The following is a 24,490-nucleotide window of genomic DNA, read 5'->3' as shown; positions in this document are numbered from 1 at the left end:
CAGCGGGAGAGTTTGTAGAAACACGTTAACGTGAGTACATGTAACTAAACAACATGTAAACATGTTAACCTCGATGGAAACATGTCAACACGGGTCCACAACCACAGCAAAGCATGTTGTAAGTTGTAAGTTGATTGATGTGTGTGCTTAGCCTTTTCACTACATGGGATCGAATCCTGTTAAAGACGTAAATTCTGATTATTTTTTTAGATTAATTTTGGTTATATACTGTTCTGCTACACAGATAATAAAATCAATAATGCTCACAATGACACTGACACCAAGTAATAAGAATCTTTATTTGGTATGGACATGTTTTGTTGCTGTGAAAAAGTGACGAATCTGCAAACGTGAATAGCTTACATCTGGAAAGGGACACCAGTTAACACGGTCACCAGTTAAACCGTAACACCGGCATGTTTGTGTGTGTGTGTCGGTGTGTGTGTCTGGGTTTCTATGTCAGAGGGCGGGGCCGCAGGTTTCAAATCTCCCGGGTTTGCGCGTGCATGTGAATAACTTGGTTTCGTTAGTACGTCATGGCGAAACACCTAATGAATCGTTATCAAGGCGACTCGTTTGAAGCACTATGAGTCGACTCTTTTATAGCTGAATCAACAGTTTTAAACACTGTACACTTACAGATTTAAGCCTTAGCTGGATACTTCACTTCACTTAGAGCTTCGTTACACACTACATGGAAGGGCATTTTCAAAAACCCATAATATGGGCTCCTTAAGGTAATCTACTGTATAATCAATTGTGCTGCAAAACAATAACACAATTTGCATTAAGATTTAAGCATTTGCAAGATATGAGCCTTCAAAATTCACAGCTTTTCACTTCTGCTAAGATGGATTAACATTTTTTATGATGTCACCTCACATTTCCGCTTCTCATCAAATAACCTGACCAATTAAATCTGCTGTAATAGCTAAATCGTCCCATCCTTCAAGATATGAAGTCAGTCACTTATTCTCATCTGAGAGCTCACCAATTCATTAAAAATTGGCAGCAGATAAGTGTTGAACTGAACTTCTCCAGGTTCATTAGACTTAATGACAAGAGGAATATCAGTGATGCTAAAACATGTTGTAAAAACGTATTTCTAAATTCAGCAAATGAAAAAATGAGTAATAATAACCGAAAGTGTTGAAAAAACTGAGTTATATCTAAACACGCGTCCAATGCCCCATATGGTGCAAAACCTGACAGGTGGGCACATCTAAGCTTGTAAAAAATAAAGCAAATATAAATATGCATATTATAAATACTACAACTAATAATAATAATAACAATATACAAAAGCAAGTTGTTGTGAATACACCGAAAAAAGCCCCCCGAGATGGAGGCAGTGGTTTTTATAGTTATGTAGAAAGTAATCATTTTTGTAATACTTTAATTCCTTTAATTCTTTTTCATTTGTAAAGATATTTGCATATTGCTGTACATCCTGTGTGTATTAAGTAATGTGAAAGCGAGGCGCACAACTAACGCGCTCTGCGCTGGACTTTAGACCTGCTTTCAGCTAGTCTATTGTACAATCAATTTTAGTTCCTCAAAATAGCAACATGCCAACAATGTGCCTTAACACACCTCTTTTCTAGACCGGAACACCCATGAGTCCATAAAGTGTCACAAATGGATTTACTATTTAAACAACGTGGCGCAAAATGGGAAAATTAAGGTTGCACTGGTCTGAAATTAGCAGCACGTCAGGGCAAACGCCTCTTGCATTTTATTCGGCGCATGTAAAATAGGGCCCTAAATATATTACACCCATTTTTTTTACAAAAAAATCATGTATTTTAAAGTGGAGAAAAGATTTAGCATTACTATTATAGACTTTAGCTTTAGCTCAATGACTGATTGACATGGCTGTGGTATCAATGAAATGCTATTGGCTTTAATTAAAGGTGCTGCATTTAAGTTTTTGAGTTTTCTAAAGCATAAAAATACCATCATATGTTTGCAGATATTTCAGAAACATGCTATTGCTAAGTGAACATTCTTGTTTTATCTGAAAAACAATGCTGAAGTCAGATATTCTGTTTTGAAAATGTATTTTCAGTGCTGGAACGGCTGACTTAATTTTGGTTCTTTTAACCTCCCCAACGACGCAGTGGCGTAGTAGGTAGTGCTGTTGCCTCACAGCAAGAAGGTTGCTGGTTCGAGCCTCGGCTGGGTCAGTTGGCATTTCTGTGTGAAGTTTGCATGTTCTCCCTGCGTTCACGTCGGTTTCCTCTGGGTGCTTCGGTTTCTCTCCAAAGACATGTGGTACAGGTGAATTGGGTAGGCTAAATTGTCCATAGTGCGAGTGTGAAAGAGTGTGTATGGATGGGTTTCCCAGAGATGGGTTGCAAGTGGAAGGGCATCTGCTGTGGAAAACAAGTGCTGGATTATTCGGCAGTTCATTTTGCTGTGATGACCCCAGTTTAATAAAGGGACTAAGCCGAAAAGAAAATGAATGAATAAATCCACCCAATGCCAGTTTAGCCAATTAAATTTTAACACCTTGAGTTGCCTTGTTGGAAAATGGCGTATTTGATTTATTTAGTCAGGAAGGCTCTCAAAGCATGGGTTCGTGACCAAAATGCGACCTCTGGTGGACAGTAGCTGACTCTGAAATTTGATGCTGATTAATAGTTTCACATGAGGTGATTATTAATTAGCAAATAATAGAAATATTCTGAATGTAAACATTAGCTGAGCAGGTTACATTGTAACCCCGTGTTTCAACAACACACTTTGTGACAAGATTTGCAGTAATAAGCAATTTGGCTGTTTGTACCAGATGAAACACGACAGAAATTTAAGCACAGCCATTCAAAAGCACAGAATAACACACTGGACTCCAGCCAAATGGTAAGTGTTATGAACTGTACTCTGTTTGTCTTGGTTGTACAAAATTATTATTATTATTGTTGCATTATTTTTGTGTTTGTTCATATTGTAAATATATGGTCATTTGTGGGAGCAATAAATCTTTTGCGGGGCTAATTTGTTAATCTGTGTTTCTCTTGCCACCTTTTTGCCATTAGGTTATTCTTTTGGTCTTCTCAATCTTACCCCTTTTCAATTCCTAAATATATATTTCGATCATGGGTCATAACAGTAAGGTTTACAATCTAATTAATATGCATTAAACCTTATTATATGTACATGCTAAATGATTGATATTTATAGTCAAAGTTCTAAAGTTTAATTTCAAATTGTTTGCTTTATTTTTAAGATCTGAGGTGAGAGATGCTGCTGATTTCAGTAGTGTGGCAATAAATGACATTTAAACTCACATTATTAATATTCAACACCTCAGCACCTGAGGTGATCACAGTTTATCCTGTTGTTCACCTGTCAGAAATAGAAGCTGTATCTAAAATAGAAATGTCTGATGTTGGTTAGGACAAAAACTAACTTTAGTATGGAAAATATTTTTTCTATCACGTGCCTTTGCTTTTAGTTAGAAAACGATTCAAATCAGCTTTAAATCAGCCTTTAGGCTCAATAGTCAGGCGCACACACGTCAATCTGGCAACCTGCACTTGTGTCGACTGGTCAGAGGAGGAGCTGAGTGAAAATGTGTTTTGATCCAGGAGGGCAATCCTTAGTTCAACCACTGGGTGTCAAACTTACATAACAGTTTCTTTTGCTTTGCATCTGTAAATTGCGTGCATTCACGACCAGATGTATCCTAAACTCCATCACAAATGTATTAAATCAGGGGTCTCAAACTCAATTTACCTGGGGGCCGCAGGAGGCAAAGTCTAGGTGAGGCTGGGCCGCATAAGGGATTTCACAAAAAAAAGTCCTCAAATGTCATTATTAACAGTTTTAATTATTTCTTCTGAACATAAAGTGTCCTGAACATTAATAGAACATTGAGTGAAGATTATGAACAGTTCTTCTAAACATGGCATCTTTTGCCTACTTCTTGCTGCCAGAGACTTGACAGCGCTTCAAGTGGGGGAAAAAGTGGGGGAACTCTCTCAAAACTTCCATTCCCTCACCTAAAAAAAGGCGTATATATGTAGAAATAAAACACCCCCACCCCACTCAAGTCACATCAGTCTGTACCAGTCTGTATCTACCTATAATATATATAAGATGCAGGCTGTAGCTAGGTAGGTAGCAGGCTGCAGATAGGTAGCTAAGTGGCAGGCAGGGGCGGGAACAGCTTACCTTGGTTCTGGCCGGCGCGAGTTCCCTTCTAACACTTCCCGCCCGTCACAGCGTCTAACAAAGGGGCGGGGTGCGTGGTGACGTCACCGGCATCCCCGCCCCCTTTGTTCTCCCCGCTCCGCTGATTCTGTCAGTGTATTGCGGTCGGCGCGGGCCACAAAATATTGCACTGAGGGCCGCAAATGGCCCGCGGGCCGCGAGTTTGAGACCCCTGTATTAAATCATAAAATAAATACATAATCCATAAACTGAATCCGGGCGAGGCAGTGGCGCAGTAGGTAGTGCTGTCGCCTCACAGCAAGAAGGTCGCTGGTTCGAACCTCAGCTTATTTGGTGTTTCTGTGTGGAGTTTGCATGTTCTCCCTGCCTTCGTGTGGGTTTCCTCCGGGTGCTCCGGTTTCCCCCACAGTACAAACACATGCGGTACAGGTGAATTGGGTGGGATAAATTGTTCATAGTGTATGAGTGTGTGTGTGAATGTGTGTGTGGATGTTGCGGCTGGAAGGGCATCCGCTTCATAAAAAATTGCTGGATAAGTTGGCGGTTCATTCCGCTGTGGCGACCCCGGATTAATAAAGGGACTAAGCCGACAAGAAAATGAATGAATGAATGAATAAAGTGAATCCTGAATTTGCTTCATCCGTGTCTGTCTCTATCACTAGCCCCTTTCACACATACAGACCTTTCCGGAAAATTACTAGCAATTTTCCGGAAAGGTCTGTATGTGTGAACAGGCCCTTTTTGAAAATACCGGTAAATTTGTTCCGGCAATTTCCGGAAAGAGAAGTAGTAACATTATCAGTAATTTACCGGAATGCTGCGCTGTGCAAATGCAGAAGGACGATTGCCGGAAAGTGACTACTTTAGCCAATCAGAACACTCAGACGCATTCATGTCCGCCTTGCTTATGAAAATGAAAGCCTTTAAATATTTTTCCAGACACATTTAGCTGCTAGATGTTTGTCAGATAACTTTTCTATTTCTTCTTAATGCCAACTGTGTAAATAATTATCCATAAGATGCTTATGATAAGCCGTTGTTTGTTTACCTTCAAACTCTGCTTCCTTCAGTTGCGTGAGGCATCGCGCTTGCACGTGAAGCAGCCGGTGAGCGACAGCACACACATATCATGTACATCTCAACATGCGAAAGTGTTTCTCTATATGTTTTCATCAAAGATGTTCACGATACTGATCCATCTACAGAGTTTGTAATGTAGTCAAATGTTTACAAATTCAAACGCAGCCTTTAAGAGTTCATTTCTGGTTAATGAATGGTCCTTTCCGGAAAAATTCCGTAACGTTCTTGCCTGTATAAACAGCGCTTTTTTTCATTTACCGGTAAAGCCATTTTGGAAATTTTCTGGATATTTACAGGTATCACTGTGTGAAAGGGCTAACTGTGTTGTTTATCTGACATGAAGCAGTAGAAGCCGACACGCATGTGGGAACAGTGGGCAGGTACAACCAGCTCATTTTCATGAAAGGCACATGCTACAAACAGCTACACTGTCCTCTGAGCCAAAACAGGGGCATATTCAGGAGGGTACAATAAATGATCTGATGGGCATTTTCATGATCGTAGGTATGTTTTGGAATAGATCTCATTGTGCCTCAACAGTAGCCTATGTTTCACTCACCAGGTTTAGCATTAGCATTCATGCTATGGTAGATATTCTTGCAGACTTTGAGCAGGGTGCCAACTTTTTTACTAGGCGAGTAGGCTTCATGCATTGCGGTCCATCGTTGCAGGATCTTTTCCATCACGCTGGAATCAGGAACCCCAGCCCCCGCTGCACCCTCCAGCTCCTCCAGGTTGCGGTCCTCCAGTATGCTCTTGTTGGCCTCTAAACGCTGCAGAGTGCCATCATCCCTGCGTGCTGTCTTCAGACACACGTAAAGGTGAGAGTAGACTGGCTTTAAAGCTACTTTGTGCAAGGCAAGTTCCAGCATGGAATCTAAGGGCAAAGAGAAAAACAGATTTTTATTTTTTTTTTGCAATAATGCTTTTGTAAACTGGTTTTAGTGGTTAGAGGTGCACAAAATAATTGTGGAATTCCTGCTAACATATTGTAGCATTATAAAAAAACTTGCTTAAAAATATCATTCAATAAAAGCTTTTCTTTGTTCTTGATGTTATGTCACAATTTCTCGTCAAGTATGGCTTAGCTTGAAACTTTTTTATTTTAGAGCCATAAAACATGCAAGTATACACAATCAGATATAGTTATGAAATGTGTAATGTGCCATGCATAGTGTTATCATTTTATAACACTACATGGAACTTGCATATCTGAAATGTTTGCTCAAACTATATTCTTTCTTTCAAAATTAAATACTAATATTTTGCTATGTGTGACCAAAGGGACACGACCTTCACGCTACAAGCCTCAGTATCAGTAGCATTGGGTGTTAAATTTATACAGATTGCAAATATGTTTGCCTTACTTGGTTATTATATCGAATATAGTCAGTATGTTTTATTTTGACTGCACTTTTGTTTTTAGTTTGAACCAACAATGAACTGACTTGAGGTAAATATTGACACTTTTTGTCTTTATGCTGCTCTATACCGCTTGAACTGATTTTGTGGCATATATATATATATATATACACAGTTGAAGTCAGAATTTTTTTTCTTTTTTAAATATTTCCCAAATGATGTTTAATAGATTCAGGAAATTTTCACAGTATGCCTGATAATTTTTTTTTCTGGAGAAGTCTTATTTTTTTTATTTTATTTCGTTATTTCGGCTGGAATAAAAGCAGTTTTGAATTTTTTAAAGAACATTTTAAGGTCAAAATTATTAGCCCTTTAAATCTATATATTTTTTGATAGTCCACAGAACAAACCATCTTTATACAATGACTTGATTAATTTCCCTAACCTAACCTAATTAACCTAGTTAAGCCTTTAAATGTCACTTTATGGTGCATAGAAGTGTCTTATATCTAATAATAATTCTTATATCTAATAATAATAATCTAATATCTAGTCAAATATTATTTACTGTCATCATGGCAAAGATAAAATAAGTCAGTTATTAGAAATGAGTTATTAAAACGGTTATGTTTAGAAATGTGTTAAAAAATCTTCTGTCCATTAAACAGAAATTGGGTAAAAAACAAACAGGGGGGCTAATAATTCTGATATCAACTGTATATATATATATATATATATATATATATATATATATATATATATATATATATATATATATATATATATATATATATAGCCCACCAAATATGGATAGATTTGAGCTGTTGTGGGTTAGACATACGGGGGGTGTATGTCTAACCCACAACAGCTGAAATCTATCCATATTTGGTGGGCTATATATATATATATATATATATATATATATATATATATATATATATACATAAATATAAGTCTAGCCACTAGCCACTTTGGCTGGTTGAAAATAATTTTTAAATTGGCAGAGCTGCCCAGTTCCTAAAGACTAAAATTTTAGTTTAAGCCCGTTTGTCAATATATGTGCAAATGTGCTCTTAAAACCGAGGAGCAGCACAATTGATAACTGTAAGCAGGTGAATACCGAATGAGAGGATGATCAGGCAATTTAAAAATGATTTTCAACCAGCGGAAAGGGCTTGTGTGGGTGTCTGTCTTACCGCTTTCACTTTTACCATTGTTTGAACAGATTATTACTTGGCCTAATGTTTACTGTGTGCGCGTGATCATCCTTTCACTATCGCACTCAGAATGTTTTTCACTGCTTTCTTCTGCTTGCAGTTATTTTTGTTAATATGATTTAATTATCATCCTTTACAATAACATTGCTATAATAGGAGATTAACTCTCCATTTATCTATAATTAACTGATGATCTGGACAGACTACAAAATGTTAATTGTTGTTTTTTTAAGAACCTTTTTGTTGAATAAAAACTGTATGTCCACAGCTATATTTAGCTTGTTTGACACATTTTTTTTTATTATTTGTGGCAAGGAAATAATTAAGTTTGATGTGTGTGGCCATAGAAAAAAAGTAAATCCTTAATGTTGGGCCCTAAAAAGTAAAATAAAAAGTTAAGGAAGCATGTGGACATAACACATATTTTAAATCAAGTAATTTCACCATGTCAACGTCAAATTTATGGGAATATTTTTTTCCAACAACAAAACTGTGGCTAGTTAAAATAGCTAGTGGCTAGTAATGTTGGAAAACTACTAGCCACAGTGATTGGTGATTAAAAAAAGTTAATGTCAAGCCCTGTATTTATATATATATATATATATATATATATATATATATATATATATATATATATATATATATATATATATATATATATATATATATATATATATATATATATATATATWWTTAAGCAAATCAACGTGATTTAACATCTCCCGGTCATACCCAGCTCAAAATCTGGTGTGTCTCCAAAACTGTCTGTGATGCTTTGGATCTCTGTAGAGTCAAACAGGATTTCCCTCAGAGCAGTGAGAGATGAACGCACTTCCTGTAGCATCTCCGTGTAGGTTATTTCAGGAGTTGGTTCACTTGTAAGTGTTTGCTCTATAAACTCCCTTACAGCCTCTGCAAAAGCCCCACTCTTTCGTTCTGCCATCTCCTGAACACGATTACTCAGTCTCCTCTGTGGCGACATCAGTCCACCTATAGCCTGTCCCACTGCAGAGAGGCGGTTCTTCATCTTATCTGCCAACTGGAAGCGGTGTGAAGGCAAGGAAGGGGAGGGGCTCAACGCTGGTTCTGACTCCTCCTCTATACTGCTGACTGATAACGAGTCCAGCTCTAAGCAGGGTGGTTGAAGCTGAGAGGAAGGAAGTGGTGAGTTCAGCCATATCTTGTCTTCTATCCAAGACACACGGTGTGGTGACTGAGGAAGAGGGCTTTGAATAGAGTCTGTGCTTGCTCTTTTTAAGGGGTCTTCCTTGCTGGTACCACTTGCCCTACGAAGCACAACTCCACCTGGGGTTGTAGATGGAGTCACAGGAGTCTTCTCAAATGATCCTTTAAGACAAAAGAAAATTAAATTCAGAGCTTAATTAACAACACTTTTCATCAGATGTAATGTTGCAGTATAGTAGCGTTATTGATAATTAAAACTATTAAAAGATCCTTCATCAAACAAAGCTAAATGAAAATAATATGAAAACTTTTTACAAAAGGGTTAACAATAAGATTCCAATTGTTAAAATTTGTCAACATGAACAATGAAAAAATAATAACTATTTAGCAATTTTAGTGTTTATGTAATGTTTACTAAAAGATTAACACTTTATATGCCGAGGTATGCATTGTATGTGTACTATATCAAATAATTTCAATTTTGCACTTTCATTAACACATTTGGACAAACATTGAAAAAAATAAACTAAAGATCATATCACAAAAACAGAAACACCTTAAAAACATAAATAAAAATTAAGAAACGTTTCCTCAAACGACTGAACAAACAAACAAACAGTAATAAAAAACAAAGATATACAGTAGAGATCTGCGCGGGACTAAATTTTGAATCCCGCTCCCGTCAGGTTTTAGCCCAAACCCGACCGCTCCCGCTTATATTCTGCATTTGTTCTCCCCTGCCCTGTTTTCTACCCACCACACCTGTTCCCGCTAACGAGCGGGGGTTGAACAATACCGAAAACCACCCAGCTATACAGAGTCCAGACAGCCTATAACAAGCTCTCTGTATAAACACACACACATAAAGGCTGATTTATACTTCTGCGTCAAACGCTGGCGTATGCTACAGCGCTGACGCATAGCCCTTCGCTCAAAATGAGCGAGTTTGAGCCACTTGTACATCCCGGAAGTGTTCAGGAAAAGCAAAACACAGGCAAAGAAACTCGTCACAGAGGAACATTTACCCCTCACTGCCAACTAGCGTTTCGGAAGTGTTAATGCAGACCAACAGAGACAGTGTGCAGAAGGATAAATGCACAGCTATGCGCGTTGCATGCGCCGTAGGTTACGCCGGTCACTTGACGCAGAAGACACACACACTCACACACCAACAAACAAGCTAAACGCAGCATCACGCTGTCTCATTCACACACATACGCTCGCTAGGGAGTCGGGAGCAATATTGCTAGACAGCCCGCTCCCATCCTAAATTAAACCAGTTACTGACCGCTCCCGTGCTTTATTTGGAAATTTATTCCCGCGCCGCAGAAATCTGAACCTGCAGTACAGCCGCGGGACCCGACCAGATTTCTGCAGCAGACCTCTAATAAACAGTAACAACATTTCCTAAACTTGGACTCAACTTAGGGCCTATCATACACCTGGAGCAATAAGGTGCAAGACGTGTTTGCCATGACGTGTTGCTATTTTCAGACCAGCACAACCCTAATTTTCTTGTTTTGCGCCAAGTTGTTGAAATAGCAAGTCCATTTGCGCCACTTTGTGGACTCATGGGTGTTATGGCGCATTGCTGTTGCGTTGCTATTTTAAGGAACTAAAATAGACTGTGCAATAGACCAGCTGAAATCAGGTCTAAAGTCCAACGTAGAGTGCATTAGTTATGCGCCTTAAGCGCTTACACATTGCTTAAAACACACAGGATGTAAACCAATACGCAAATATCTTTACAAATTAAAAAAATTAAAGTATTAAAATATTTTTAAAAATATTATTTTCTACATAAATATAAAAAACACTGCCACCATGCCTTCTTCATCTTGTGGGGCTTTTTCAGTTTATTCATGACAACTTGCTTTTGTATAACGTTATTATTAGTAGTAGTGTTTTTTGTTATAGCCTATGTATATTTATATTTGTTTTAATAAAAACAAGCTGAGATTTGTCCACCTTTAGACCATATGGGGCATAGGATGTGTGATTTGATAAAACTCAGTTTTTTGACCGCACTTTGTTTTTATAGCTCATTTATTAGTTTGCTGAAAATGAAAACTGAATTTAGAAACAGTTTTAAAACAAATCTTTGTGTATAATTAATGAAAATAATTATGTAGGCTAATGGATGTCTTCAGCGAAGTGCGCACAACACCGTTTCCTTATCCACGAAGTAGAGAAAGAGAAAATAAAGGTTGATAGGAGAAGTCTCGTTCTTTATCCTCATGCCGCAGATGGTCTGCTTAACTGTTTTCTCACTAGTGAAGCGTTCAGTTTTTTCACTTACAAAGTCTGCCAATGTTAATAGCAAATGCGCCATGGCACGACGCAACTGACTCTGAAAGGGAATGGGAGATAAGACTCTGATTGGTTTATTCTCAAAACACATCCATACCTCATTAAGAGAATAAGCACAACCGTGTTAGACCATGTGCCGTGGCGCAAAGCATATTTTTGCATCCTTAAAATAGTAAAAGTGGATTTGGACATGCTCTTAATGCTGCAATTTAGACTTTGCACCTAGATCTGTAAAATAGTACCCTTAAATTGAAAACTAAAAATGTAAAACAAAAGGTAATTCACATTATTAATGGATCATATAAATGTATAAAGAATATTAACTTATTATTATTATTAATATTAATATTAAAAGAGGGTCTACCTCTGTCATTGTTGAAAGTGCTACAGTCCTCAGCTGGTGAAGATGACCTCTTTTTCAGTCCTCTCCCTTCCCAAGTTCTTGTGGTACTTAACCGCTTGTCTCGCCTTAATGGATGTCTGACTGGGTTGGCTGAAGAATGAGTGAGCCAATCATCACCGTGCTCATGAAGGTATAAGGGATTGATGAAGCACATAGCTCCACTGGCAGCTGTAACCTACCAGGAAATAGAAACAATTTGAAAATCATGTACACTTGTATAACGTATATACACTCACTGGCCACTTTATTAGGTACACCAGTCCAACTGCACGTTAATACAAATTTCCAATTAGCCAATAACATGGCAGCAACTCAATGCCTTTAGGCATGTTGACATGGTCAAGAAAATCTGCTGCATTTTAAACTGAGCATCAGAATGGGGAAGAAAGGTGGTTTAATATTTAAGGTACTTTGAATGTGGCATAGCTGTTGGTGCCAAAAGTACTGAGATTTTCATGCACCATTATAAATAGGGTTTACAGAGAATGGTCAGAAAAAAAGAAAATAACCAGTGAGCGGCAGTTCTGTGGGCACAAATGCCTTGTTGATGCCAGAGGTCAGAGGAGAATGACCAGACTGGTTAAACACTCTATAAAACCGAGGGATGCAGACGAGCATCTCTAAACATACAACACGTCTAACCTTGAGGCGGATGGGCTACAGCAGCAGAAGACCACACCAGTCACTCCTGTCAGCTAAGTACAGGAAACTGAGGCTACAATTCACACAGGCTCACCAAAATTAGACAATAGAAGATTGGAAAAACGTTGCCTAGATTGATGAGTCTCGATTTCTGCTGCAACATTCAAATGATAGGGTCAGAATTTGGCATCAACAACATGAAAGCATGGATCCATCCTGCTTTGTATTAATGGTTTAGGCTGCTGGTGGTGGTTTAATGGTGTGGGGGATATTTTCTTGGCACATTTTGGGCCCATTAGTACCAGTTGAGCATCATATCAACGCCACAGCCTACTGAGTATTGTTGCTGATCATGTCCATCCCTTTATGATCACAGTGTACCCATCTTCTGATCTTTCTTCCAGCAGGATGACACATATCATGTCATAAAGCACTAATCATTTCAGACTGGTTTCTTGAACATGACAATGAGTTCACTGTACTCAAATGTCCTGTACAGTCACCAGAGCTCAATCCAATAGAGCACCTTTATGATGTGGTGGAACAGGAGATTCACATCATGGATATGCAGCTAACAAATCTGCAGAAACTGCATGATACTATCATGTCAAAATGGACCAAAATATCTGGGGAATATTTCCAGTACCTTATTGAATCTTTGCCACAAAGGATTAAGGGCAGTAGGGCAGAAGGCAAAAGGAGGTCCACCCCGCAACTAGTAGGGTGTACCTAATAAAGTGGCCAGTGAGTGTAATTGCAAGAATCAATCACTATTGTTCAAGCTTTTAAAAAAATAGAAAAAATAAACATAAATGAAAAGGAATAGATCATTATGAACAAACTTGTTAGGGTGGTACAGTGCATTTAAACATTTATCAGTGCTAGATTTGTAAACATTTTGTCTACACTTTATTTAAAAATGAGCTTACAGTTACAGTGTAATAACACAAATGAGGACCAATTCATTTTAATTAACTTACTTTAGTGTTACAGTTTGGTGTAGGGATAAAAAATACAATTAAAGATCATATACAACTGGAACCACTGCTATGCGTAACAAGGACACATCAGAATAAAGTGTTGAACTGACTGTGAAGTATTGTCATAAAGTCAATACTTACTTTAAATATAGCAAGAACCAAAAACTTTGCACGTTTTCTCAAAAGTGTCCAAAATATATTAAATTATTATCTAAAACAAAATTAGAACGAGGATCTTTCGGATGTACTTTACACATAAACTTATTCAAGACTAAACAAATACTGCTAAATTACAAAAGTTCAAACAGAATCAGAAGGTCTGTATCACCTGTATAGTGCACATAACTGTCTCTGCTGTTTCTGCTGTTTCTGGAGTCATGCTACTTTTGGCCTGAAGATCTGAGGATGGGCACAGCCAGGTCTCTGAAAGTCACACACAAACCCTTGAAATCGAAAGAGCCTGACTTAGATAATAGCTGAAATATAGTATAGTACAGAGAATAGTGAATGACAGGGCAAGCACTAACTTGGACCAAGCAGAGGAACAAGATGATCCGGTAGATTCTTAAGGGTGTAAACCCATGAGGGAACCAGTAAACACACAGGCAATACATCCCTGAGGAGAAGTTTAGTAGAAGAGATCAAACAAACAATAAATAAATGGGTGAATTTCCGAAAACCATCGTTAGCCAACTAAGGTTGCAAGTTGCGTTGTTGCAATCATAGTGTGTTTATTTGGCATTTCCCAAATCAATCCAACAAACATTCGCAAACTTGTACATTTGCACACACATTTCTCGATCTGTTATTTGAAGCATAGTTTCTAGTTGTGTTCTTTTACAAGTTATCCCCCCTATGCCCTATTCTTTTCAAACGTTCCAACATTTAAACTTGGAATGATTAAAAAACACTATTAAAGTCATCTCTCTGTGATGTGGTTTGCTTTCAAAGTATTTTTTAAAGTTCAGTTTTAGCAATCCTCATATTGACAATTGCGTTCCCTTGGCAGTGCACTTTGAAAACATTTATGCCATTTTGAATGCAGCCATGGATCATGACGAAAGCTATAGGTGACCTATTAATTAAAAGCGGAATTTACTTTGCGTCTCCAAAGCTTGTGAGAACCAAAATATATAGCATATGTTAATGCTGGCGAGGCAGTGGCGCAGTAGGTAGTGCTGTCGCCTCACAACAAGAAGGTCGCTGGGTCGAACCTCAGCTCAGTTGGTGTTCCTGTGTGGAGTTTGCATGTTCTCCCTGCCTTCGCGTGGGTTTCCTCTGGGTGCTCCGGTTTCCTCCACAGTCCAAAGACATGCGGTAAAGGTGAATTGGGTAGGCTAAATTGTCCGTAGTGTATGAGTGTGTGTGAATGTGTGTGTGGATGTTTCCCAGAAATGGGTTGCGGCTGGAAGGGCATCCGCTGCGTAAAAAACTTGCTGGATAAGTTGGCGGTTCATTCCGCTGTGGCGACCCCGGATTAATAAAGGGACTAAGACGACAAGAAAATGAATGAATGTTAATGCTTTTAATTTATAGCAGCTTACTTATTAAGAAATGTATCTGTACTGCATTTGAGATGGGCCTGTTGGTTAACATTTCTGTAGTGGTTTTAAATGTGTCAAATTGCAAAAGTAGATTTTTACAATAAATAAAATTAAATAAAAAAAATTATAAACAAGATCCTACTTATTAATAATAAATATAATTATTATTATTTTTAAGTAGGATTTTTTTTTATTTCTTAATAAAAAGCCTACTGTAAATAACAACCATTAACGATTTCTATGATTTACATATGAGATTAAAGTACGCGTTAGCTTAGTGGTTTTATGTTTTAGAATAAAATATGGCATATTCTCAATAATATTTGTAGAGGAAACACAGGCCCTATATGTGTCATTTAAATATATATATTTCACTGAATATGGAAAGCGAGTGCATGGCTGCGTCCGAAACCGCTGACTACTCAGTAGGTACTGCATTTAAATTTAAACGTACAACTCAGCCGTTAGAAAAGTACGCTCTATACAGTATGAATGTGAAAAGTATGAATGGAATTCGGACGTACTACATCCGCCATTTTGTCATGGTCACGTGACCTACCTGCGTCAATTGCATCGCTTCACTCCCATTTATGAATTCTCTCGCGGGGCATCATGGGATAGCGCAGCGTGCATGGGATGCGCACTCTTGAATCTCGCCTGAAGTAGTAAGTCATCCGGCTACTTTTCGCATACTGATTTTCGAATTCTATGAATTCTGACGTACTACTCGGCTCGCATACTGATTTTAGGGTACTAAACAGTATGGAAGTATGCAGTTTCGGACGCAGCACATGTTTTACCAAAACTAATATTGGATTTTTATTTTATGTGTGTGCATGTAAAACAATATCATTTGCACAAAAATTATGTTTTTTTCTTTAAAGAAATAATTACTCCACCCCGTTTATCCCCTCGTTCATCGTAGACGTTTACATTATAACTAATATGGTTCGAATGATGGATCTGCGACAGAGAAACTATGGTTTTGAAAAACACTAGTCACTACATCGTTCTTTTCCCAAACGAAGCAATGTACTTTGAAAGGTCAGCCGCGAGTTATGTCATTGTTTGGGAAACGCACCCCTGGTCAATTAATAAATGACTTTAACAAAAGAAAAAGTTACGTATATTGTTTTCTTTAGCACTTATTGAAGGCTTATACCATATAATTACAGATTTCCCAGTATTCACACTGATTGCACATTAACAAACTTTCCGTTAACTTCCTTACTTGCATATTTATTTTACTGTTTACATAAAGGCTCTAGGATTGTGCCTTGCCAATCTTGCCATCAACGACTATGAGAATCAAATGGTCTCTTCTTCACTCCAGTCTCATAAATTGACATTTCAAACACTGAATCATATTATTTAGAGCTTAGTGATTGAAGTGTTTCAGACAAAACATGCTATGGTTGCTATGGATCTGTCTAGCCACAACATGTCTTCCAAATTACAAATATTTTGGCTGCTAAATTACAAATATAAAACCTTCTCTTATAGTTAAAAGTGCCATTTAAAACAAAGGTTCTTTTAAAAAGTTACTATATAAATATTTTGGTATACAACAGAAGAGTACCAGTTTGCACTATAGAATATTTTAGCACAGTTTTCTACCCAACATGTGGTTGCACAGTGCTTCCTGAGATACCTTTCAGTTAGCAAGTAAAACCTTTACCTTATCTGGAGCTAGTAGTTGATAATAACATTCACACCTGCTCAGTGTGTAGAAATGCAGCAGCTGAAAGAGATCAGGGAAAGCCAGGTGTGATGCTGTCAGTCGAAGGGCTAAGAAGGAAAAAAGAGAAAATCAGACCGACACTGTGAATAACAGGCAGAAACCGGACCAACTAGTCTTGAACTCATATGTAACGAGGAAACAGGAAAGCAGCGGTGTTCATGATGTGAATTGGACAAGCCTGCACAAATAGGGAAGAAACTACTACGCAGAAGAGTTTATCAAACTTTACATAGTTCAAGTGCACTGAATAAACTATTTACATTTGGATTCTCATTTAGTATTTCTATGTCTGCAACAGGAAATGTTCAAAACTTGGCTGCACCTCACAGTTCATTTCCTTTCATAAAAAAATTGGAAAATCACTGCTTTCTTACAGTTAGATGCTTTGATAGAAGTAAAAGGAAAAAGAAAGGAAAAAGTGGCAGAATTGTTGATGTAGTTTACGGCTAAAAATGAAAGTAGCATAGCTTCGATAATTTGATCTGATTGCAACAATCAAGGCTGAAATTGTTTTAGTATACCTTTTTCAGTGGTCATGATAGAGAATTCTTTGACTGGCTCCCCACTGTCCCCCACAGACACACAGAGAAGCTGATCTTGGGACAAAGACCCTTGGACAACCAGGAAACTCTGTGTAATAGACATTTGGAATATTTGATTGTAGTGCAAGTTTATTTTCTGTGAGCACTAAGGATTAAAATATAAAAGAGTATGAGAACCCTCGTTTGAATAAGTAATACAACCTGCGATAACTTCAAGGAAATGCTCATGTTGTGGGTATAAGCTCTCTCAAAAGAGGAAATGATTGCACACATAAGCAAGGTGTCAAAAAAAGATGACAAAAATAGATGGCAGTGCTGAAGTTATTTCAGTTCATTTAACTTATTTAAAACCAAATCCTGAATAGTCTGCTGATATATTTGCAACAATGTATTATCATTTTACTTAGTAATTGGATGTGCTGCACTTATTAGTTATATACTTTACGTGCATTGGCTCGTTTAAAAATACCTTCATGTAATTACAGAAATTAATATCTACAAATGAATTACTCCAAGCTTAAACCTGCAAATACCACTAAACATTCCAATAACTTAAACATATCCCCTGTTTTGCAACACAATATGAGCAAAATGTTTAGGTGCCAGTTGGCCCTATCAATTTTTCACTTCCATGTATGAGTTTGCAGTCTTTCCATTTAAATATTTATCAAATTATTACATATTGCCAATAATAATAATAATAATAATAATAATAATAATAATAATAATAATAATAATAATAATGATAATAATAATAATAATAATAATAATAATAATAATAATAATAATAATAATAATAATAATAATAATAATTATAATAATTATAATAATAATAAGTAAATGAGTATTTTGGGCTATTTTTGAAACATTTCATGGAACTGAAATTATGAATGATAATGCAAGATAAATATTTTTGCACACATAAATCACACAAAAAAAATGCTTGTAGTTAACATATTAACAAGGTCATATTTTGAAACAAGTTTAAGCCAGAAAATCTAGCATATGTTTTACTTTTGACCCGCATGCACACGCGTGTTACTTTAGTCCCCAAAACAATGTGCTATTTATGTTTAAAGCGAAATTGTTTTAAAGCATTTGTACAAAATACCACTGGATATTGATAGACCACACTTGCTAGTAACTACAGCAAAAATCAATTTTTGTCTAAAAAATTACCTTTAAAAAAATTTTTGAAAAATGGTTCTTTCCTCCCCGCTCTACCCTACCCAGCATGTAATGAGAGCTTTATAAAACACATAAACAACCTTGAATATAAAGTGCACAATTTGTTCATATGTATTACGCTATTGATAAAATATAGAACATATTAGTTAGTTTTAAAGGGATAGTTCAAAATAAAAATTCTGTCAAAATGTGCTCATTTATTGTGAAAAATCTGAGTTTCTTTCTTCTATAATATATATATATATATATATATATATATATATATATATATATATATATATATATATATATATATATATATATATATATATATATATATATATATATAAAGTTAGAATTATTAGCCCCTTTTTAAATTTTTCTTTCTTTTTTAAACATTTTCCACATGATGTCTGACAGAGCAAGGAAATTTCCACAGTATGTCTGATAATATTTTTTCTTCTGGAGAAAGTCTTACTTGTTTTATTTCAGCTAGAATAAAAGCAGTTTTTAATTTTTTAAACACCATTTTAAGGACAAAATTCGAATTTTTTGATAGTCTAAAAAACAAACCATTGTTATACTGTAACTTGCCTAATTGCCCTAACCTGCCTAGTTAACCTAATTAACCTAGTTAAGCCTTTAAATGTCACCTTAAGCTGTATAGAAGTGTCTTAAAAAATATCCAGTCAAATATTATTTACTGTCATCATGGCAAAGATAAAATAAATCAGTTATTAGAAATGAATTATTAAAACTATTATGTTTAGAAAAGTGTTAGGAAAAATGTCTTCGTTAAACAGATATTGGGGTAAAAATAAACAGACGGGCTAATAATTGTGATTTTAATTGCTTGTGTGTGTGTGTGTGTGTGTGTGTGTGTATATGAACAATCCCTTTAAAAACATATTTGTACCAACAAACGCCCTGAACAAAGCACAAGTTATGATAGAACACTATTCTGGATTGCACAATTCTGAAACTGCATTTACTTTCATGAACTCTAGAAATAGTCTCTATGGTATCTTACATCATGGTGGTTTAAGACACTCTTAAAGTGCACTCGCAGTCATCCTTATCTCTCACTACTTCTACATTTGTATGCAACAGTGACAACAGCGCTTGTTCTGTAAGAAAAACTGGTCAAGAAGCTATAGTTACTGTTGGTTATGCCTGTTCTATAACACACTTAATAAGATGAATTGGTAATATGTAACTGTTAAGGTTTCTTTAAGCATTCTTTTCACTAACTCTGTTTAACTAAATTTGCGACTACATGCCAACTACCATCATTAAAACTGATTAAACACAAGTTAGTTTTCTTAAAACTTAGGTCTAGTGTATATTGTTTAAAATCTGGCTAAACTAGACGAGACCAAATCTAAAAAGCATGGTTAAAGTCTCACCCCAGCAGGTCTGCCCCATAGAGCAGTGTGTGCCCCATGTCTGTCCCATGGGCTTTTGGGAGCCCAGGCATCCTGACACACGCGTAAACCGTGCAACAGACCCAAGGTTTTTGCCGGATCCCCTGAGATGCCATTGGGTACTGTGCTAGAAATATTTTTTCTGTGAAAAAAAAACAAACAAGAAAACAGTAGGTTGTCCATGAAAGCTTGTCCAGATGTCTTCCATGACAGCTATGGTATACAATGCAGCTTAAATGTTTGTGAAACTCTAGTAGAATCCTTCATTCATTCATTTTTTTTTGACTTAGTGCCTTTATTAATCTGGGGTCGCCACATCGGAATGAACCGCCAACTTATCCAGCATATGTTTTACACAGCGGATGCCCTTTCAGCCGCAACCAATCACTGGGAAACATCCACACACACTCATTCACACAAATACACTACGGACAATTTTAGTTACCCAATTCACCTATAGCACATGTCTTTGGACTTGTGGGGGAAACCAGAGCACCCTGAGGAAACCCACACGAACAAGGGGCGAACATGCAAACTCCACACAGAAACGCCAAGTGCAGCGAACCAGCAACCTTCTTGCTGTGTGGCAAACATGCAACCCACTGCGCCACCGCGTCGCTCCTCTTGTGGAATCAATTATTAATATTTTTTCACAAAATAAGAGAGATCATACAGGGCGCCATGATGGCTAGCATTACTGCCTCACAGCAAGAAGGTTACTGGTTCAAATCCCAGCTGGACTAGAAGGCCTTTTGTGTATGGAAGGCCAAGTGGGTCAAACTGCGCCTATTACCAAACCCGTGTCATCCCTAAAACGCCGGTATTTTCGGCGTTTAAGACAAAAAGACGGCAAAAATCACAGCGTTTTGCATTGCAAACGCCGCAATTACGGTGTTTTGCTGGTCAAAATTGGCACAAAACTGCGTTTTTTGATCCAGTCAAGAACGCCGTGTTTGACGCCGTATGCTTGCCATAATTCGCTGTTATTTTCGGCGTTTTTTATGTCAAAGACGCCGTAAAAAACGGCGTTTTGTATAATATTATATTCAGCCCCTCCCATTATTTCAAAGTTCTGCCCATGAAGTAGGTGGAAAGGCCTGTGTAGTAGAGTGTCGATCTGAATGACAATCCACGTTCAGGGTCCTCTTAATCAAACATTGTAGCAAGGTGTGTTATGTATGACATCGTTGCGAGCTGTGTTATGTTTGCCTTAGTGCTGCTCGTGCATATTATCCACATTATTCCTTTATCATATATGCAAATAGATAACGTGGACCGTAGTCTGTGATCATGTTTATATCTATGAAATATGCTGGATTGCCCTCTCATGTGGTAATAGGCGCAGCTTGACCCTTTTGGCCTTTTATATTTGTGTGGAGTTTGCATATTCTCCCCATATTAGCGTGAGTATTTACTTGGTGCTCCAGTTTCCCCCAGTTCAAATATATATATATATATATATATATATATATATATATATATATATATATATATATATATATATATATATATATATATATATATATATATATACATACACTTTGACTTTCATTGCAGACAATACAGCAAAAGTAATTTAACGTGTTCCTCATGATTTTCCTCAGGTCTCTTATTTTATTTTATTTTTTTAAAATAAACATGTATTTTAATTTTTTTAGTTTTTGCAACACTTTCCAAAAATGGGACAGGAGCAGGTTAGGGCTCTAATCAAGTAACTAAATAATGATGCCATTTGAAACAGGTGATGTCAACAGGTGATTGTAATTATGACTACAATCACTAAAAAGCACTAAAAGCAGCATCCAAGAAAGGTTTAGTCCTTTAGGAGCAAGGATCACCACTTTCCCAACAAATATGTGAGAAAATTTTTGATAGGAAGACATTTGGAAATTTCACCTTTAAGAGTGCATAACATACTTAAGAGATTTAAGGAATTTCAAAGCATAAAGAACAAGGGCGCCTAAGCCTAAGGTGAACTACCATGATCTCCAATCCCTCAGGTGGCACTGCATTAACAATCGTCATTCATCTACAACAGATATCACAGCATGAGCTCAGGACTACTATGTCAAACCTTTGTCAAGTACGACAATACATAGTTACAATCACAAATTTCAGTTAAACCTGTACTATGCCAAAAGAAAGCCCTATGTTAACAGTGTCCAGAAGCGCCATTGACTTCTCTGGCCTCAGATGCCCTATATATATATATATATATATATATATATATATATATATATATATATATATATATATATATATATATATATATATATATATATATATATATATATATATATATATATATTTTATATACACACATATTTGAAGTCAGAATTATCAACCCCCTTTGAATTTTTTTTCTTCTTTTTTAAATATATTCCAAATGATGTTTAACAGAGCAAGGAAATTTTAACAGTATGCCTGATAATATTTTTTCTTCTGCAGAAAATCTTATTTGTTTTATTTCGGCTAAAATCAAAGCAGTTGTAAATTTTTAACACCATTTTAGGGACAATATTATTAGCCCCTTGAAGCTATATATTTTTTCTCACAAGTCTACAGAACCATCGTAATACAATAAATTGCCTACATTCTCACACACACACACACACACACACACACACACACACACACACACACACACACACACACACACACACACACACACACACACACACACACACACACACACACACACACACACACACACACACACACACACACACACACACACACACACACACACACAACAACCTTACCTGTTCTCATTGTTTTCAGTTTCATCTTTAGGCTCTTTCATCATCTTTGATCCAACAGTACAAGCCTGTTCATGAAATCTGTTCTGATCGCTCAGGAAGGCATAAGGTCCTCCATTTCAACGTTGTTGCCGTAACCCTGTTGAAATTTAAAAACAGAGAAACAAAGGAAATGAAGAAATCATCAATTCAACCTCATATCCTTTTTTATATTTCCTTGTTAGCAGTTAAACATTTGATCAGTCAATCTGAAGTTTGAAAAAAAAATGTATATATGCCATGTGGTATAGCAAAACACTTGTTAAACTGCATAAAGACTTTTGATTCACACAAAAGACCTTTTAAAAAATGTTAGAAAAATGTAATCTTTGCCTTTCACAATGATAAAAGCAAATGCTATGGAAGTAAATGTTTACAAGTTTCCACAATTTTCAAAATAATTTACTTTACGTGAACCTAAACAAAAATTACTCTAACAGGTTTGTGACAAGGGTGAGTAAATCATGACAGAATTTTTCAGTTCTTGGTGTATTATTTCTTTAATAATGCATAAAATATTTGTTTAATGCTTTTAGGATGTGCTCACAGCTCACATTTTCATCAATAAATCCTAAAGATAGTTTTTCCTTGCAACATTTTCCAATATTTTTTTCAGTTATATTCTTCATGCAAGTATACATTTGTATTTTCTTTAAGTTTTGACATTTCCTGAGAAGCAGGAGAAGAATACCTCACAAATGTTAATTCAAAATACTCAATAGTCAGAAAGTAAATATATTTGTTTAACTTGTCACCAGTTTTGACTCACACCTCAATCATAAGCTAAGAAACACATAATATAAATGATGCAAACATAGTTGAACTCACATGTGGTGTCTTCAAAATGTCCTCCTACGTGAAAAAGACACTGAACATCTCTGCAAGCTGCTCCAAACACCTCCACCCACAGCAAGATTACATGTGGGGTAAATGAGACTCCTCATTACACATGGTTTATGTCCTTTGTCACGCTAACCTAAAGAGTGCTCCTGTGAAATATTCACTTCTGAAGACTCAATTTCAGTCACATTAAAGTTCAGCGTGTGCTTTGACAAGAGTGACAGAACCCTTGATGATGCCTTTTGTGTATCTCACACCATAAGCTCCACCCACTTTCATGAGTGTGGTAAACCTCACAGTGAAAACTAACAAGTGAGCACAGTGATAAAAGTAGGACGCCACATACAGCTGAAAGATTATAGCTGAACGTGTTACTTTCACATTTAACACAGTACCGTAAAGCCTCATTCTGGTAAGTGTCAAAAATGTCCCTCTTTTTTACAGTAAAGGTTCAGCTGATAATTAAGCTTAAGGGAAGAAAGTAAACTATTGTTCCTCATTGAATTTCCTCTTTTAATGAAATGAGTCTATGTTGATGTTAACTAAGGCCCAACTCCAGCAAGTGGCAGATTTTTCACAAATGTATACTTAGGCACTTTTATCCAAACCAATTTTAACTCCATTCAAGGTATATGATTTATAAGTTTACACACTTTCTAGTGCACCTTGACCATGTGAGAAGCTGTACAGTTTGCTCTATTGCATGATGTATGAGAGGCAATAACAAGACATTTCAAGCATTAAAACAATTCAACTCTGAAAAATAACCCAAGAGGTCTGCTACCACTACATAGTTTAATACATTGTTGTAACTTAAAAATTCTAAATTGCTGATTAGATTAAAACTTTTAAGTTGCCATAATAATATTATTAAGTTTTTAAAACAGGAAAATATATTTATATTTATATTTATATATGATAATTACATCAACTTAAAAATGCAGCTAATTTAAAGGAAAATTTGTCACTTAGTTTAAAACAATATTTAACTTGTAGCGAGCTAAAGAAATTTTTTTAATGGACATGTTTTGTATTTTTAAGTCCACACACTGATGTTATCTTTTAAATTGTTTAAATAG

At 36.4% G+C, this 24,490-nt stretch overlaps 1 protein-coding gene across 5 annotated transcripts in view; it reads right to left on the bottom strand.

The window, feature by feature from the left end:
• rinl (Ras and Rab interactor-like) overlaps nt 1–24,490 on the bottom strand; it is a 31,241-nt gene extending 6,751 nt beyond the window's left edge. Inside the window, exons 1-11 of one of the 5 annotated variants that reach the window (XR_012391279.1) lie at nt 23,400–24,462; nt 22,536–22,671; nt 19,756–19,915; nt 17,162–17,270; nt 16,615–16,687; nt 13,883–13,971; nt 13,684–13,778; nt 11,695–11,908; nt 8,568–9,182; nt 4,413–6,133; nt 281–3,738 (exon numbers count right to left, since the gene is read on the bottom strand). Coding sequence is in view for 4 of the 5 variants with exons in the window: in XM_073924375.1 (XP_073780476.1) it covers nt 5,816–6,133; nt 8,568–9,182; nt 11,695–11,908; nt 13,684–13,778; nt 13,883–13,971; nt 16,615–16,687; nt 17,162–17,270; nt 19,756–19,915; nt 22,536–22,579 (1,717 nt within the window). In the remaining variant the exon portion in view is untranslated. Of the gene's footprint in view, nt 1–280; nt 3,739–4,412; nt 6,134–8,567; nt 9,183–11,694; nt 11,909–13,683; nt 13,779–13,882; nt 14,431–14,493; nt 14,944–16,614; nt 16,688–17,161; nt 17,271–19,755; nt 19,916–22,535; nt 22,719–23,399 lie in introns of those variants that run through there. The other 4 variants (XM_073924375.1, XM_073924373.1, XM_073924374.1 and 1 more) reach the window with 4 other exon arrangements.

The sequence above is a fragment of the Danio rerio genome, chromosome 15 (assembly GCF_049306965.1).
Source record: "Danio rerio strain Tuebingen ecotype United States chromosome 15, GRCz12tu, whole genome shotgun sequence".
Lineage (NCBI taxonomy): Eukaryota > Metazoa > Chordata > Actinopteri > Cypriniformes > Danionidae > Danio > Danio rerio.
Note: the sequence above shows the minus strand (reverse complement) of the source record. Positions and strands in the feature narration are given on the sequence as shown.